Source organism: Palaemon carinicauda, chromosome 29 (assembly GCF_036898095.1).
Source record: "Palaemon carinicauda isolate YSFRI2023 chromosome 29, ASM3689809v2, whole genome shotgun sequence".
Classification (NCBI taxonomy): Eukaryota; Metazoa; Arthropoda; class Malacostraca; order Decapoda; family Palaemonidae; genus Palaemon; species Palaemon carinicauda.
In genome coordinates, this window is record NC_090753.1 from 54,606,661 (window position 1) to 54,622,884 (window position 16,224).

General features: G+C 38.8%; 1 protein-coding gene across 1 annotated transcript in view; it reads left to right on the plus strand.

Moving 5' to 3' along the window:
• Positions 1–14,476, plus strand: part of LOC137622583 (probable DNA double-strand break repair Rad50 ATPase) — a 42,219-nt gene extending 27,743 nt beyond the window's left edge. The window contains exon 2 of the mRNA XM_068353189.1: positions 14,401–14,476. Coding sequence (XP_068209290.1) covers positions 14,401–14,476 — 76 coding nt within the window. The remainder of the gene's footprint in view (positions 1–14,400) is intronic.
• The last annotated feature ends 1,748 nt before the right edge of the window (positions 14,477–16,224 follow it).

Sequence of the window (16,224 nt, forward strand, 5' to 3'; positions counted from 1 at the left end):
AACAACAAATGTATCGGCAAACGTGCGATTACCGACTCGGAACTGAACATGAGTTATGCCTGTGACATTTAATTCATTATTTCCTATACCCGAAAGTCTAATTCCTGATTTTTCAATCGGAAAGTTTGAAAACAACAAATGATGTGTCTTCAAATCCATGATATTACGTGGACTACCAAGTCAAAAAATAACGTAAAGGATTTGTGTTCTAAATTTACAGCATATAAGTTGGCTGTAACTCATTTTGGCTTATTATTGTATGAATTCGTTGCAAATCTACGGGAGCATGCACTGTTATACTTAATTCGGCCGTGTGTTTCATAGGAAAATCTATTGTCTCACAATTATCTGATAAAACATTAAATTGATTATTCAATACTATTGATGTTGACATGAATGACCTTGACCCAACATCACTCTCTTCCCCTCTAGAGTTAACTATGTGGTATTTGCTTTGCTCTGCACATTCTGAAAATTAGACTGACCTTGCGAGGTCTGGTTTGACGGCCCAGGCTCAGCGATATTTGAAGAAGTGTTTGTTTGTTTCGGACTCTGAACTGCATTGACATTTGGTTGTTTCTTCTTATTGTTAAAATGAGGATTTTTCTTTTTATTTCCATATGGAATTGACTGTGTATTTCTAGGATATTGTTGTGTCTTAAGCGAGTAACATTGACTATATGAATGTGTTGCAGTGTTGTGAATTGAGCAAAATTTCGTTCTGTAGTCTGCGCTTATGTGACCTTGACGTTTGCAGTTGTAACACGTCATTCCCGCTACTGGACTGCTAACTACGTTCACTGTTTGTGGTTTTGTTTCATTCTTTGCAAAAACTTGAGTTAACACGGGATCGAGATCTGGACACTTGGACATGTGTTTCTTTATCTGTTTATAGATATCCAATTCCGTACTTGCAGGCGTTAACTTCTTATCAAAACACCGCACTGAAGCTTCAGGCAACATAAGTGTCATGCAAGTCAAATACATTAATCGTAAAAAATCTTTCACAGAGATGTTATCGTTAGTAACCCAAGTGGAATTACCTAAAATGTCCTGATATTCGTTAAGCCTATCAGCTATGAGAGCTGCTCTCTCAATAATATTAAGCCGATTCATAGTGGCTTGATTAAGTGTATTTCGTAACGTTAATACTACATCCAAGGCTTCCTCACCCCCATAGATCGCGCGTAACCTAACTTTGAAATCATCCCAAGTAACTGCTTCTTGAAATGAAACACCTCTTAAATACGCACTCGCATCCCCCTTAGAAAAATCTATAAAACTTTTAGCTTCTTGTAATTGTACAAAAGGGTCTACGATTTGTTTGGCATTTAAATGGGCATCAACGGATGAAATCCATGACTCCACATTTTGTGGCAAGAACCCGTTGACCCGACCTTGAAAAGGAAGGATTGCTGACCTGGCATTTACAAGCGTCACAATTGGAGGAGGATTAGTCTGGCCTACACCACTAGGTCCAGGGGAAGGGCTGACAGGAGGAGTCATGACTGCTGTATTTTTTTTTTCTATCTCTTTGACCCCTTGCAATTCTATCAAAATATCTATATGAGTACAGACACCCACTGCGTAAACGCATATGTATAATAAAATTCCCCAAACAATGTTACTAATCCCAAAACATTTCCCGAGAATTTCTGAAAGAAAAAGGAATTAGCACAAAGAAAGAAAAATTCTAAATGAGAATTCGGAGTTTCCTTTAACAAAGATTAGCAATTCACTCACCCCAGTAATAATCGACTAACGACTCGTGATAACTACACTTCACTGCCCAAACTAGAATGAATTCAAAAAATCTGTACTTAGCTTATATATGGATCTGCGTGATGTCGACACGTCCTCTCTCTCTCTCTCTCTCTCTTGATGTTTTGTTAGCGATGTCTCATTCGAGTTTCTTGTTGAATGTAGTTCTTCCTGGATATGTTTTGCAATTGTTGAACGCCAGTCCTTGGGTTTCCTAGGATGTTGATTGAAGATTCAGGTTGTATTCTAACATTTGTTGATGTTAGCTGTTTTGTTGGACTATAATACTTAGTCAAAATTGTAGATTCATGTAGATAATGTTGAGTTCTTGAAGATCTTTCTTTGGTTTTACAGCTTTTATTTTGAAGTCTTGAAGATCTTTCTCTGGTTTTAAAGCTTTTATTTTGAAGTCTTGAAGATCTTTTTCTAATTCATAGAGTTTAACCGCTGTCTTAGAGTTTAACCGCTGTCTTAGAGTTTAACCGCTGCCACCATTTATTGGTGTGCTACTGTTATAAGCACACATTGAGTATGTGTTGTTTCAGATGTATGTAAATGGATAACTGAATACATCTTAATAGCTTTAAAGTATTTATTCTCCATCACTGGAGGAAGCTGGGTTGGTCAGATGACCAATTCTGGTGAAGTATAGATATGAACTGACTAACGTATCGATATCACAGATATCGTATGCTTAGTTTATTTTAGATTCGTCACCAACTCGGAAGACACCTGCATCCGGTGACGTCACAAACTTTCACACGCTGAGACAATGTGTTGACGTTTAAGAAGAATGTTACATTGTCGAGGTTTGCATTGTACGTCCGGTTTATGAATTGAATGACTACAGCAAGTCCCACGGCTAGCTCCTTCAACCAACATGACATATTACGTCATGTGTTTTAGACATGTAATATTAACTATTCTAACTATTACACTTAAACTCCTAATTGTAATTTACACAAAGATATTGATTCCTAATTGCAACTTGCAAAGAGGTACTTAAATCTTTATTGTAATTTACACAAAGATATTTAGATTCCTAATTGCAACCTGCCTGGGATTATCATTAGATTACACATAAGGAAATGCGGCTCCTATCATTAATTCGTTCTTCTAAAAGCTCATTTTACCTGATATTGTTCTTTCACCTTTACTAAAATTCATTTAAACAAGGGTTCTTCTAAAAGATAATTGCTTGACGTTTCATTCGACTTGATATTATTCTTTATTTAATAAAAAATAACAACTAAGATAGCTAGTGTACGCATCCCGTCATAAAAGACGGCTAAATATTTAGATAGCACACACACGCCCAAGTACATATTCAATTCTTCCCTCCCCTCCCCCTTTCCTAACTACAAAAGGGCAATTTTGACAATTTTGGCAATTTATGGGAGATTTATGGGAGATTGGAGCAGCAGCAAGAGGAGAAGGAGAAAGAGGACAATTGGCTGAGGCAGCAGCAACATAATAAGAAAAAAAAATAAAAAAAAAAATAAAAGAATCCCCCCAAAAAAGAGACAGCAGCAGCAACATGAAAAAAAGGGCAGCAGCAGCAGCAAGAGAAGGAGAAAGAGGACAATTGGCTGAGGCAGCTGCAACATAAGAAAAAAAAATAAATAAAAGAATCCAAAAAAAAGAGACAGCAGCAGCAACATGAAAAAAAAAAGGCAGCAGCAGCAGCAAGAGGAGAAGGAGAAAGAGGACAATTGGCTGAGGCAGCAGCAACATAATAAGAAAAAAAATAAAATAAAAGAATCCAAAAAAAAGAGACAGCAGCAGCAACATTAAAAAAAAAAAAAAAAAAAAAAAAAAAAGGCAGCAGCAGCAGTAAGAGGAGAAGGAGAAAGAGGACAATTGGCTGAGGCAGCAGCAACATAATAAGAAAAATAAAATAAAAAAATAATAAAAGAATCCCAAAAAAAGAGACGGCAGCAGCAACATAAAAAAAAAAGGCAGCGGCAGCAGCAGCGGCAGCAGCGGCAGCAGCGGCAGCAGCGGCAGCAGCAGCAGCGAGAGAAGGGGAAGGAGGAGAATATTAAAAACAAAAAAATCCAAAAAAAAAAGAAAAGGCACCAGCGGCAAGAGGAGAAAGAGAAGGAGAAGTAGCTGACGCAGCAGATAATAAAGGCAGCAGCAGCAGCAATAGGAGAAGGAGAAGAGAGTGGCTGAGGCAGCAGTAACATGAAAAAATGAAAGAAAAATAAATTAAAAACAAAAAAATCCAAAAAAAAAAAGAGGCAGCAGCAGCAAGAGGAGAGGGAAAAGGAGAAGTGGCTGAGGCCGCAGCAACATAAAAAAAGGAAAAAAATTAAATATAAAAAAATCCCCCCCCCAAAAAAAATGCAGCAGTAGCAGCAAGAGGAGAAGGAAAAGGAGGAGGAGAAGTGACTGAGGCAGCAGCAAAAAAAAAAAACACACACACAAAAAAAAAGGCAGCAGCATCAGCTGTAGCAGCAGCAGCAGCAGCAGTAACAGCTGCAGTAGCAGCAGCAGCGGCAGCAGCAGCAAGAGCAGAAGGAGAGGGAGAAGTGACTGAGGCAGCAGCAACATAAAAAAAAGAAATTAAAAAAAAAATCAAAAAAAAAAAAAAAAAAAGGCAGCAGGAGGAGAAGGAGAAGAAGGATAAGTGGCTGAGGCAGCAACAAAAAAAAAAAAAAAAAAAAAAAAAAAAAAAAAAAAAAACACACACACATGAGCAGCAGCAGCAGGAAGAGAAGGAGAAGGAGGAGAAGTGGCTGAGTCAACAACAACATGAAAAAAAAAAAAAAAAAAAAAGAAACAGGAGCAGCACCAGCAGGAAGAGGAGAAGGAGATGGAGGAGAAGTGGCTGAGTCAACAACAACATGGAAAAAAAATCGATAAATAAAAAAAAAAACATTTTAGAACAAAAAAATCCGAAAGAATGAGGCAGCAGCAGCAAGAGGAGAAGGAGAAGGAGGAAAAATGACTGAGGAAGCCGCAATATAAAAAAAAAAAAAAAAAAAAAAGAGGCAGCAGCAGCAAGAGGAGAAGGAGAGGGAGGAAAAATGACTGAGGAAGCCACAATATAAAAAAAAAAGAAAAAAAAAAGAGGCAGCAGCAGCAAGAGGAGAAGGAGAGGGAGGAAAAATGACTGAGCAAGCCACAATATAAAAAAAAAAAGAAAAAAAAAAGAGGCAGCAGCAGAAGCAGCAGCAAGAGGAGAAGGAGAGGAGAAGTGACTGAGCAAGCCGCAATATAAAAAAAAAAAAAAAAAAAAACAAAAAAATACAGAGAAGCAGCAGCAGCAGAGGAGAAGGAGAAGGAGAAGTGGCTGAGCAGCAGCAACATAAAAAAAAAAAAAAAAAAAAAAAAAAAAAAAAAAAAAGAGGCAGCAGCAGCAGCAGCAGCACCAAGAGGAGAAGGAGAAAGGAGAAGTGGCTGACGCAGCAGCAACATAAAAAAAAAAAAAAACCAAAAAAATCCAAAAAAGAGGCAGCACCAGCAGCAGCAAGAGGACAAGGAGAAGGAGAAGTTGCTGAGGAAAAAAAAATAAATAAAAACAAGAAAATCCAATAAAAGGAAGCAGCAGCAGCAGCAGCAAGAGGAGAGGGAGAAGCAGGAGAAGTGGCTGAGGCAGCAGCAACATAAAAAAAAAAGACGCAGCAGCAGGATTGGGCTAAATTGAACGGGATCAAATGGTTGGACGAAGGAATATGTAGAAAAAAGGGAAGGTTGTTAGATGGACATATTCTTTGATGAAGGTGGTATAAGCCCGGCATCCTAGGATAAGGAATAGGCTAAATTGAAAGGATCAAGTGGTTGGACCATTAAAGATGGAAAAAAAGGAACGTTTTTAGATGGACATATCCTTTGATGCAGGTGGTACAAGTCCTGCATCATAGGATAAGGAATGGGCTTAAATTAAAAGGATCAAGTGGTTGGACCATGGAAGATGTAGAAAAAAGGAATGTTTTTAGATGGACATATCCTTTGATGCAGGTGGTACAAGCCATGCATCATAGGATAAGGAATGGGCTAAATTGAAAGGATCAAGTGGTTGGACCATGGAAGATGGAGAAAAAAAGGAACGTTTTTAGATGGACATATCCTTTGATGCAGGTGGTACAAGACCTGCATCAGAGGATAAGGAATGGGCTAAATTGAAAGGATGAAGTGGTTGGACCATGGAAGATGGAGAAAAAAAGGAACGTTTTTAGATGGACATATCCTTTGATGCAGGTGGTACAAGGCCTGCATCAGAGGATAAGGAATGGGCTAAATTGAAAGGATCAAGTGGTTGGACCATGGAAGATGGAAAAAAAAGGAACGTTTTTAGATGGACATATCCTTTGATGCAGGTGGTACAAGCCCTGCAACATAGGATAAGGAATGGGCTAAATTGAAAGGATCTTTTTCTTCCTCGAATACATTGGAGAAACCGCTGTGTCTCTTCTCAGTTCCTCAAATGCTCTTGTTCCATGGGAGTAACTATGATATAAATCCCAAACCCATTTAATTGACTTTTTGTATAACTTTTTCTGGCCACTCAAGGGGACAACTGGAAACCTCATCGGGGGCTAATCCAAGAACTTAATTACTGGCTAAATCAGCTATTTTAACAAATGCACAAATTGACTGACGAAAGTTTTGTTTTAAAATGAGCATTTTTCCTGATAAATATTAACATTTCCTTCACTTTCTTTAAGTGTCTGTTATATATTTCTTACCTCATTGATTTGGTTATGGTTATGATTCCTTTATGACATCTTCTGGTCGATGTCGCCCACCGACGATTGGTCAACGCAGACTCTTACTTGTCAACACCTCTTTAACCCGCCCCCTCTAACCTTGCTCTCCACATCAGCGCACCCACGGATGCCTACGCCCACGTCCTCACGTCGTACCCGGAAGTTTTCCGTCCAGAACTTCGCCAAACGGCCACGGTTCCTGCCAAGCACGGTATTTATCACCATATCAAGACGACGGGACCCCCAGTCTTCGCAAAATTCAGACGTCTGGCACCGGAACGATTGGCAGCCGCCAAACAGACGTTCGCCGAAATGGAGAAAATGGGCCTTTGCCAAAAGGCCTCCAGCCCATGGTCGTCACCCTTACACATCGTTTTGAAGAAAGACGGCTCCCTCCGTCCGTGCGGGGATTACAGGCGCCTGAACATGCAAACAGAACCGGATCACTACCCCCTCCCAAACATTGCCGACGTGACCTCCTACCTGCACAAAGCAAAAGTTTTCTCTACGCTCGACCTCCTGAAGGGGTATTATCAGGTGCCTATGAACCCAGAAGACATCCCCAAGACCGCCATCACCACTCCGTTTAGCACATACATCTTCAATTACTCCTGTTTTGGCCTTCGTAATGCTGGGACAACATTTCAACGTCTCATGGATGGCATCTTAGGGGACCTCCCTTTCTATGTATGTTATGTGGACGACATACTTGTGTTCTCCTCCTCAAAAGAGGAACACCTCAGTCACCTGCGCCTCGTGCTCGACCGCCTGCAACAAAACGGCCTTGTAGTCCGGTACAACAAGTGTACCTTTGGCGCCAACGAAGTGTCGTTCTTAGGGCACCGCATCACTCCTGAAGGAGTCCATCCCCTCCCTGAGAAGGTAGCAGCCGTTCAGAATTTCCCCACGCCCTCGACCGTCAAAGCTCTGCAGGAATTCTTGGGCATGATCAACTATTATCACCGTTTTCTGCCAGCCATTGCCGCCACTCTTGCTCCCCTCTACCCCTCCCTCAAGGGCAAGCCAAAGGACCTGAAGTGGGATCCACTTCAAGAAGCAGCCTTCTGCAATGCAAAGAAGGCCCTATCAACTGCTGCGGCTCTCACTTTTCCTATCCCACACGCCCCTCTCCTTCTCTCCACCGATGCCAGCGACGTCGCTATTGGTGCAGTACTCGAGCAGGTGGTCAAAGGCTCGCCCCGCCCATTGGCCTTCTTCAGCAGAAAACTGTCCAAGGCAGAATCGGGTTATTCTACCTTCGATCGAGAATTGCTGGCGGTGCACTTGGCTGTCCGTCACTTTCGCCATTTCTTAGAAGGTACGCCCTTTGTCATTCGTACAGACCACATGCCTCTGGTGCACGCCTTCACTCGACAGTCTGACGCCTGGTCCGCCCGTCAACGCCGACATCTCTCCGCCGTGGCTGAATACAATTGCACTCTCCAATACGTCCCTGGGAAAATGAATCCCGTTGCCGATGCCCTGTCAAAAAACACGTTGGCTGCCGTTCAACTGGGATTGGATAACAATGCCCTGGCTGAAGCCCAACGACAGGATCCAGAGTATCAAGCTTGTAGGACATCCTGCACGTCCCTCCGTTGGGAGGATTTTCCCCTCGAAGACTCCAACACCACCCTCCTCTGTGACGTCAGTACTGGTAGACTGCGACCTTGGATTCCTGCTCCCATGCGCCGACAGGTGTTTGATTTCATCCACGGCCTTTCACATCCCTCGTGCCGTTCTACTGCACAGCTGCTGAAGGCAAAGTTCATTTGGCACGGCATTTCTAAGGATGCTAAGGATTGGGTCCGGGCCTGTACTTCTTGCCAAACTTCCAAAGTACATCGACACACGGATTCAGGAGTGGGCACCTTTCCTCAACCTCAGCGTCGTTTCGCACACATTCACGTCGATGTTGTAGGCCCCCTACCCACATCACAAGGACATCGTTACCTGTTTACCGTCATCGACCGCTCCACTCGCTGGCCTGAAGCCATTCCCAGGGAAACTGCAACGTCCGCCTCATGTACATCTGCCTTACTCCCTGGATGGATTTCAAGATTCGGTATCCCTGAGCATATTACTTCTGACAGGGGAACAACTTTCACCTCTCAATTATGGACGTCATTAGCGAATCTCCTGGGCATCACCCTACATCAGACAACGGCCTACAACCCCGCTGCCAATGAAATGGTTGAACGTTTTCATCGCACCCTCAAAGCAGCTTTGATGTCCCGTGGCAAGGATTGCAACTGGTTTACTCAGCTTCCCTGGGTCCTCCTTGGACTAAGGACCACTCCTAAAGACGCCCTCGACGTCTCGGCAGCCGAAATGGTGTATGGCGACCCGTTGGTCGTCCCTGCCGAATTTTTTCCTTCTGCAACCTCCTCCGACGATCTCCAGCGCATATGTCACGTCGTGGGAAAATTTACTCCGTGCCGCCAGACTTACAAGCCCCCAGCAAAGCATCACATACCAACGGACTTGCACTCTGCAACGCACGTCTTTCTGCGCAACGACACCAGCAAGCCACCACTAACGCCCCCTTACACGGGCCCTTTCCTTGTGATCCGACGCAGTCCGAAAGCATTCCTCCTAAACATTCGGGGCAAAGAAGACTGGGTCTCCATTGATCGTCTAAAACCTGCTTATCTTCTGCCAGATGACCCGCCTACAGTTCGCCTCTCTAGTTCAGGGCGCCCTATTTAACATGTACAGTATGTCATTTTTAGGGGGGGGGGAGCCATGTACCAACCGTGTGTTACACAATTTTACATAATTATTTTGTATATATTATGCTTGTATCTGCGCTCTTCCCTCGCACTAAAAAGAACCTGAATGATCATGTCTCCGTTTTGCCCTGTAACATTTGTCTGTCTCTCGAACAGGTCATGTCCTGTTGCCTTGAGGTTTTGTATATAAAGAAGAGTGTTCCTTAATAAATAACTCAGTCGTTTCCAATCTGCCTTTGAGTTCACATCCTCTCTCGGCCCGTCACATATTCAACATTTTCTTCTCTCATTTCTGTTTCATTATTCTCATTCACAATTCTTGGCGTGAACTCACTCTTATATTTTTCTGCTAATATGTTGCATATTTCCTTTTTTTCATTCGTTAGCCGTCCTTCAATTCTTAGAGGGCCTATTTCTATTCTCCTTTTATTCATCTTTTTTGCATAGGAGTAAAGTACTTTGGGGTTTCTTTTTATATTTTGAAGTGTCCTTTCTTCTAAGTCCCTTTTTTCATTTTCTTTCGACTGTATAATCTTTTGTTCTGCATTTTCTATCTTACATTTTATTTCCCTCATCTTCCACACATTTTTTTCTTTTGCAAGATTTTTCTTCCACTTTCTAATTTTCTGAAATAAGATCCTTCTGTCTCTTGGTATGCACGTCTTTTATTTATTGTTTTTTTTTTCGGTACATATTTTTCAACAATTTTCTCCAGTATTTTGTACAGTATGTCCGTATTTACCTGTATATTATCACTTATAAATACATTTTTCCATTCTTTATTCAGTTCTTCATTTATTTCTGACCATTTTATATTCTTACTGTAAAAATTATATTTTCCATATCCTTCCCAAAGTTTTGTGCTTTTATTAATTCTGTGATCACTTGCTTTGGAATGAACTATCAATTCTATGACATTGTGGTCTGAAATTCCCGTGTTATACACTATTATTTTTTTAACATAATTCACCTCATTCACAAATACTAGATCTAGGACATTTTCCTTTCTTGTTGGAATGTGGTTTATTTGTTGCATATTATGTTCTAATAGCAAATCTTGAAGCTTTTCAAATTGCCTCTTATCTTCTGCGCTACTATTACTCTCTTTTTTTATATGTCTACATACAACCACTTTCTTCTATCCGTTCTTTCCAATCCACGAAAGGAAAGTTAAAATCTCCGGATAGGAGTATATTCCAGTCTTTATGGTTTCTACATATATCATCTATTTTTTCTATTATTATGTCAAACTCCTTAGTATTTGGGGGTCTGTAAACTACAATATTCACTAGTTTTTCAAATTCAAATTCTACCGCAATCAATTCACATTCTGTGTTGCTGTATTTTTCACAGACTTTTCCTTGATTTATGTCTCTTCTATATATTGCGGTTCCCCCTTGATTCCTATTTTTTCTGTCTGATCTATAAGTTTGGAGACCCTTTATCTGGTCATCACTGCCAGTCTCTTGGGAATACCATGTTTCACTTATATTTAATATATCTATTTTTTTCAATTTGGGTTATTTCTTCTAGGAACTCTATTTTCCTTTTAGAGTTACTCGTGACTAAACCCTGTGCATTCATCACTATTATGGTTTGTGTTTCATTCCCATTATTTAATATTGGTAATAATATGGATTCTCCCATGCTTCCTTCCTGTTCTGATATGATGTTCTTTTCTTCATTTCTCGGAATTCTGCCATTAAAAAATCCAACTTTTCCATAATATTTGTTCTTTCGCCTTCATACTTATTTTTGTGTGTAAACCTGCAATTATCCCCATATCTGCACCAACCCCTGGCATTATATATGCATTCTTTGTAGTTGGGCTCTATTTGTGGAGATTTAGGTTGAAAGGCCTTTTTTGGTGCATAGTGTGGTATATACGCGGCCTGCTTTTTTGTTTCTTTTTTTGTTTCATTTTTGTTTCTTACTCTCATTCATAGTTGCAGGATGCATATATCGACATTTTTTGTTGAAACTGCATCCTTTTCCTTCCTTTAGGGTTTTGCATATTTTTGGATGGAGATCTCTGCATTCGTCTCCATATCCGTCTAAATACGCACATTTACCATATATTTCATAATTATGGCATATCTTTGGATGCTTGTAGTAGCATCTTTCGCCAAATTTGCAATTCCCTCTTTTCAGCCTATTACAGACTATATCTTTTTTTTTTTTTTTTTCTTGTTCTTGCTCTTCCCTAAAAGTATGTAGGTCCGGGTAGAGTCTCTTGGGTCTATTATTTGTTTCCATCTGATAATTTATTTCTTCATAAGTATGTTGTTGGATGGCATCATAAGTTATATCACAATGATTTCCTCTGCATCCTTACACATATCCTGGGTCTTTAGCATTGTATTCATGGCCTTTTATAAATAAATAAATTATCTCAAATTTAAATTTGGGGTAATATTTTTACATCAGTTACTGCAAAGCTCCGTTTGATAAAGACATTTTTAGGTCAATAAACTGATTAAAATTATCAAAATTAATAAAATTATTAAAATCATTAGAAATATCATCGTCGTTATTAAAACTATAATTTTAAGTTTTATTAATTTTGATAATTTTAATTAACTTTATCAAATGGAAAGAACTAAATTCTATGAAAATGTCCATGTCAGAGGAAGCACATCTCTGAAAATCTTATTAATTGAATTCTTTAAATTCGTTTTTCTTCTTTTATCTCATTTTCGTATTTTGAATTAAATCGCATTTCAAATTCAAGGAAGAAAAATGGTTAGCAAAAGTTTAGAGAAGAGAGATCTTCATATCATTATCATCTAATGATGATATCAACAAAAATGTCTCGAGTTTAATATTCAAGAGATTTTCTTTTCATAACTTGAATGAAAAGAAAAAAAACATTTTAATGACACTTTAACGAGTTTTCATGGAAAAGCGTTTCTCTATCAGATGCAAAAACTAAATGCTTGGGCTCAACCTACACAGTGATGAATAGGTGTGTGTGTGTGTGTGTGTGTGTGTGTGTGTGTGTGTGTGTGTGTGTAGATTTACCTACATAAATACGTGAACTAGCAAAACCTTCATACCTTTTCTAAATTGATAAGTATAATATTTTGCATATCAATTTGCAACTATAACAATTCATTTAAATTCTAATGTACAAACACTGGGATGTCAAGACCAAACTGATTACATGGTTTTTTTTATCGATGCATTACTAAATATATACAATAGAAGCTTGTTCTATTTCTCGCTGCTAAAATTCATTACGACTTAGCTCGAAGCTAAGCTTTAATATCTGCTGCCTATCTATCTATCTGTGTGTGTATATCTATCTATCTATGTATCTATCTATTTATCTATATACATACATATATATATATATATATATATATATATATATATATATATATATATATATATATATATATATATATATATATATATATATACAGTATACATACACACACACACACACACACACACACACATATATATATATATATATATATATATATATATATATATATATATATATATATATATATATATATATATACTGTGAATCATTGATATTTGTAACCGGCGAAGTAGTATTATTCATAATCAGGGTAAAAAAATAGATCACAAATAATCAACTACTATAAAAAGGCGCTATACATTAATAGAAACCCAACGTAATCTTTCTCCCTACCTTAAGGGAACTAATTTAGTTATATATCAAAAGGAGATGAAAAATCCCTCCTTTAATCATGATATAAACCTCCATAGACGTGAAGGCTACGAGATGAGTAGTAAGAAGTCCTGGTCATTTCTATCTTCTCAAATGTATCTCATTACCAGAGTTTGAACTGTGGCCATTATCTTGAATGCTGCTGCTTTTTACCTTAGATTACCTTGAAACCTTTTCCAATTTCCTTAAATTTTAAGCTAGTAAAAACGAAATTACCTCAAAATTACTTTGGAACTATGAAAATGACCTCAAACTAAGGTAATTACCTCAAAAGTTTAAACCCTGATCATTACCAACATCACATGCATCGTTCCTAACTTCTTTACAAAGAACAGGAATTGCCTTTGTGTTGTGGAAAATGGAACAACATACGGTGATTGGATCGAAGAATAATTTAGGGTTTTTTGGAATCGATATAATTTTTTATAAATAAACTCTAAAATTTAATGCTATCTAAAACAATAACAGCTAACATATCAGTATAAACGTTAAATAGCTTTCAGAAGACTTGATTCTAGAATAAGTAAAAATGTCGCTATATCCTCTCCAAAAATGTCATCACCACCTCGAACATTAAACAGAAATCTATTCTTCAAGTACTACTCGGTCAATAAATGCCTCAATATCAGGATTTTTAGCCAATCATAAAAAACCCATGTGTTAAATAAATGTGGCCAATGCAAAGCCGACAAAGAGTAGTCTCCCACTTTCGGGAAATCGTGTTATACCAATAAGAAGATATAGCACTCGTTATTTGCCTCAGCTTATTTCCATCTTGAGTATCCCAATGGTGCTACCACATTTCATGAAAGGGTTGCGGTGGCCGATGTGGTAACGTCCCTGACTAGTAATCGCCTGACTAGAGTTTGAGTCCAACTCAAACTCATTAGTTTCTTTGGTACCCACAACCTCACCATCCTTGAGGTAAGAATAGGGGGGTTGGGTGACCCTATAAGTCTATCTGCTGAGTCATCAGTACCAATTCCCTGGCCCTCCTTGGTCCTAGTTGGGGTGTAGAGGGGGCTTGGGCGCTGATCATATGTATAGATGGTCAGTCTCTAGGGAATTGTCCTGCTTGATAGGGCAATTATAATTATTATTATTATTATTATTATTACTTCCTAAGCTATAACCATAGTTGGAAGAGCAGTATGTTATAAGCCCATGGGCTCCAAAAGGGAAAAATAGCCCAGTGAGGAAAGGAAAAAAGAAAAGAAAATATTTTCAGAATATGAACATTAAAATAAATATCTCCTATATAAACTATAAAAGCTTCAACGAAACAAGAGGAAAAAAAATTAGATAGAATAGTGTGCCCAATTGTACCCTCAATCAAGAGAAGTATCCCGTTGCCTCTGCCATTCATAGGCGGCCTTTAAATCTTAAAACATCTTAATGCTTGGTAAAAAGTCCTTACAGAGGAGGGAACATTTTCTTGGAAGCAATTCCGCTGCAGCTTCCTTTACTACTCTGTCTTTCTCATTTTCAGATACACCTACATGCGTTGGGGCCCACCAAAACTGAACCGTTATACCTCTCAGCTTGATATTAGACAGCCACTCTAAAAATTCTTAAACCTAAAGGGTTACTTGAATTAAAAATTTCTAAAGTTTGTTCTTGCATCATACAAATGTACTCAGAAGAGGTAAGAAGTCTGACTTGCTCTGGGAAGCTTTGTTCCTTGATGAAGATTCACTTGTACTGTTTCTTTGTCAGGTGAACTGACAACTGCAGAAAAAATGTCAGACTTTTACTATGTTGTGCTCCATAAAGAAGATTTCCTAGAGATAAAAAATAGCAAAAAATATACGAAATTAGAAAATCCAAAAGGAGAAGGAGAAGGAGAAGGAGAAAGAGGAGGAGGAGGAGGAGCAGCAGCAGCAGCAGCAGCAGCAGCAGAAGCAGCAGGAGCAGGAGCAGGAGCAGCAGGAGCAGGAGCAGGAGCAGCAGGAGCAGCAGCAGCAGCAGTTGCAAAATCTGACTTATTCTTGTAGGCAAAAGAAAAAAAAAAGCCGATGTTGAAACAAACAAGTCTCCCTCAAGAAGATTCCATTGTACTGGAAGAGTGGAACACGAGTGAGTGTTTAGTATTGTAAACACCAGAACCAAATAGAAAAAATTCTATAAACACGGAATTTCAAAAAATCAAAAACGCTTTTGATCAGTGACTTTATTTTTCAATCAGCGTTGCCATCAGTTTTTCCTTTGCTAAATACAGCATTACCTGTTACATTGTACAGCTGTCAGACGACTCCTTAGCTTTGCGAGAAGTGTAGCTGAATTAATGAAGCCAACTGTACCACTATATCTAAAATGGCTAAAGTATAACTCACACCAGCTTGATGGACTCAGAGCATTTCAAGAGTACAATCATCCCCACTTTAAGCTCAGTGGCAGGCAAACCACATAGAATGCAGAGAGTATCATATCTAAAAAACCCTAAATCCCAGGGTCACATACAGTGTGATGATATTGCCATAGCTTTGGTTCAAACATTGGCAAGACCACCACAACTCCCCCAATATTTTGATATCGAAAAAAAACTCTAATCCCAGCAAAGGATTACGGTGGCCTGTTGGTAGAGTCCTTGCCTGGTGATTGCCAGACTGGGGTTCGAGTGCCGCTCAAACTCATTAGTTTCTTTGGTCGCTACAACATCACCATCCTTGTGAGCTTAGAAGGGGGGGGGGTTGAGGAAGCCTATAGGTCTACCTTCTGAGTCATCAGCAGCCATTGCCTGGACCTCCTTGGTCCGGCTTAGGGGGGAGAGGGGAATTTGGCGCTGATCATATATATATATATATATATATATATATATATATATATATATATATATATATATATATATATATATATATACATATATATATATATATATGTTCAGTCTATTGGGCATCGTCCTGCTTGATAGAGCAATGTTACTTTTCCTTGCCTCTGCCATTCATGAGCGGCCTTTAAACCTTTAAACGGTAACACTTTCCAAAGATATAGACAATGATAAAATAAAGAGCAGTTGGACAGCAAGGATCAAGACAGTTGATAAAATATGCAGATTAATGTGTTAAAAGTGTAAAATACGCCGAAGTGATCTAGACATGAATAGAGAATACAATGTTGAAACCCGATATATTGTGATCGCATTTCATAGAACATTTAAAAAATCTCTACATTTCTGAATCGTTATTCTGAAATTTATAACCTCTTTGCCTTGTTGAATACGCAAATCTTGAAATCATGATACTTTCAATAAATTCTCGACTCTTTACTAAACTTTTACTTTCAAATCGTCACTTCCCAAAACTTCACTCAATAA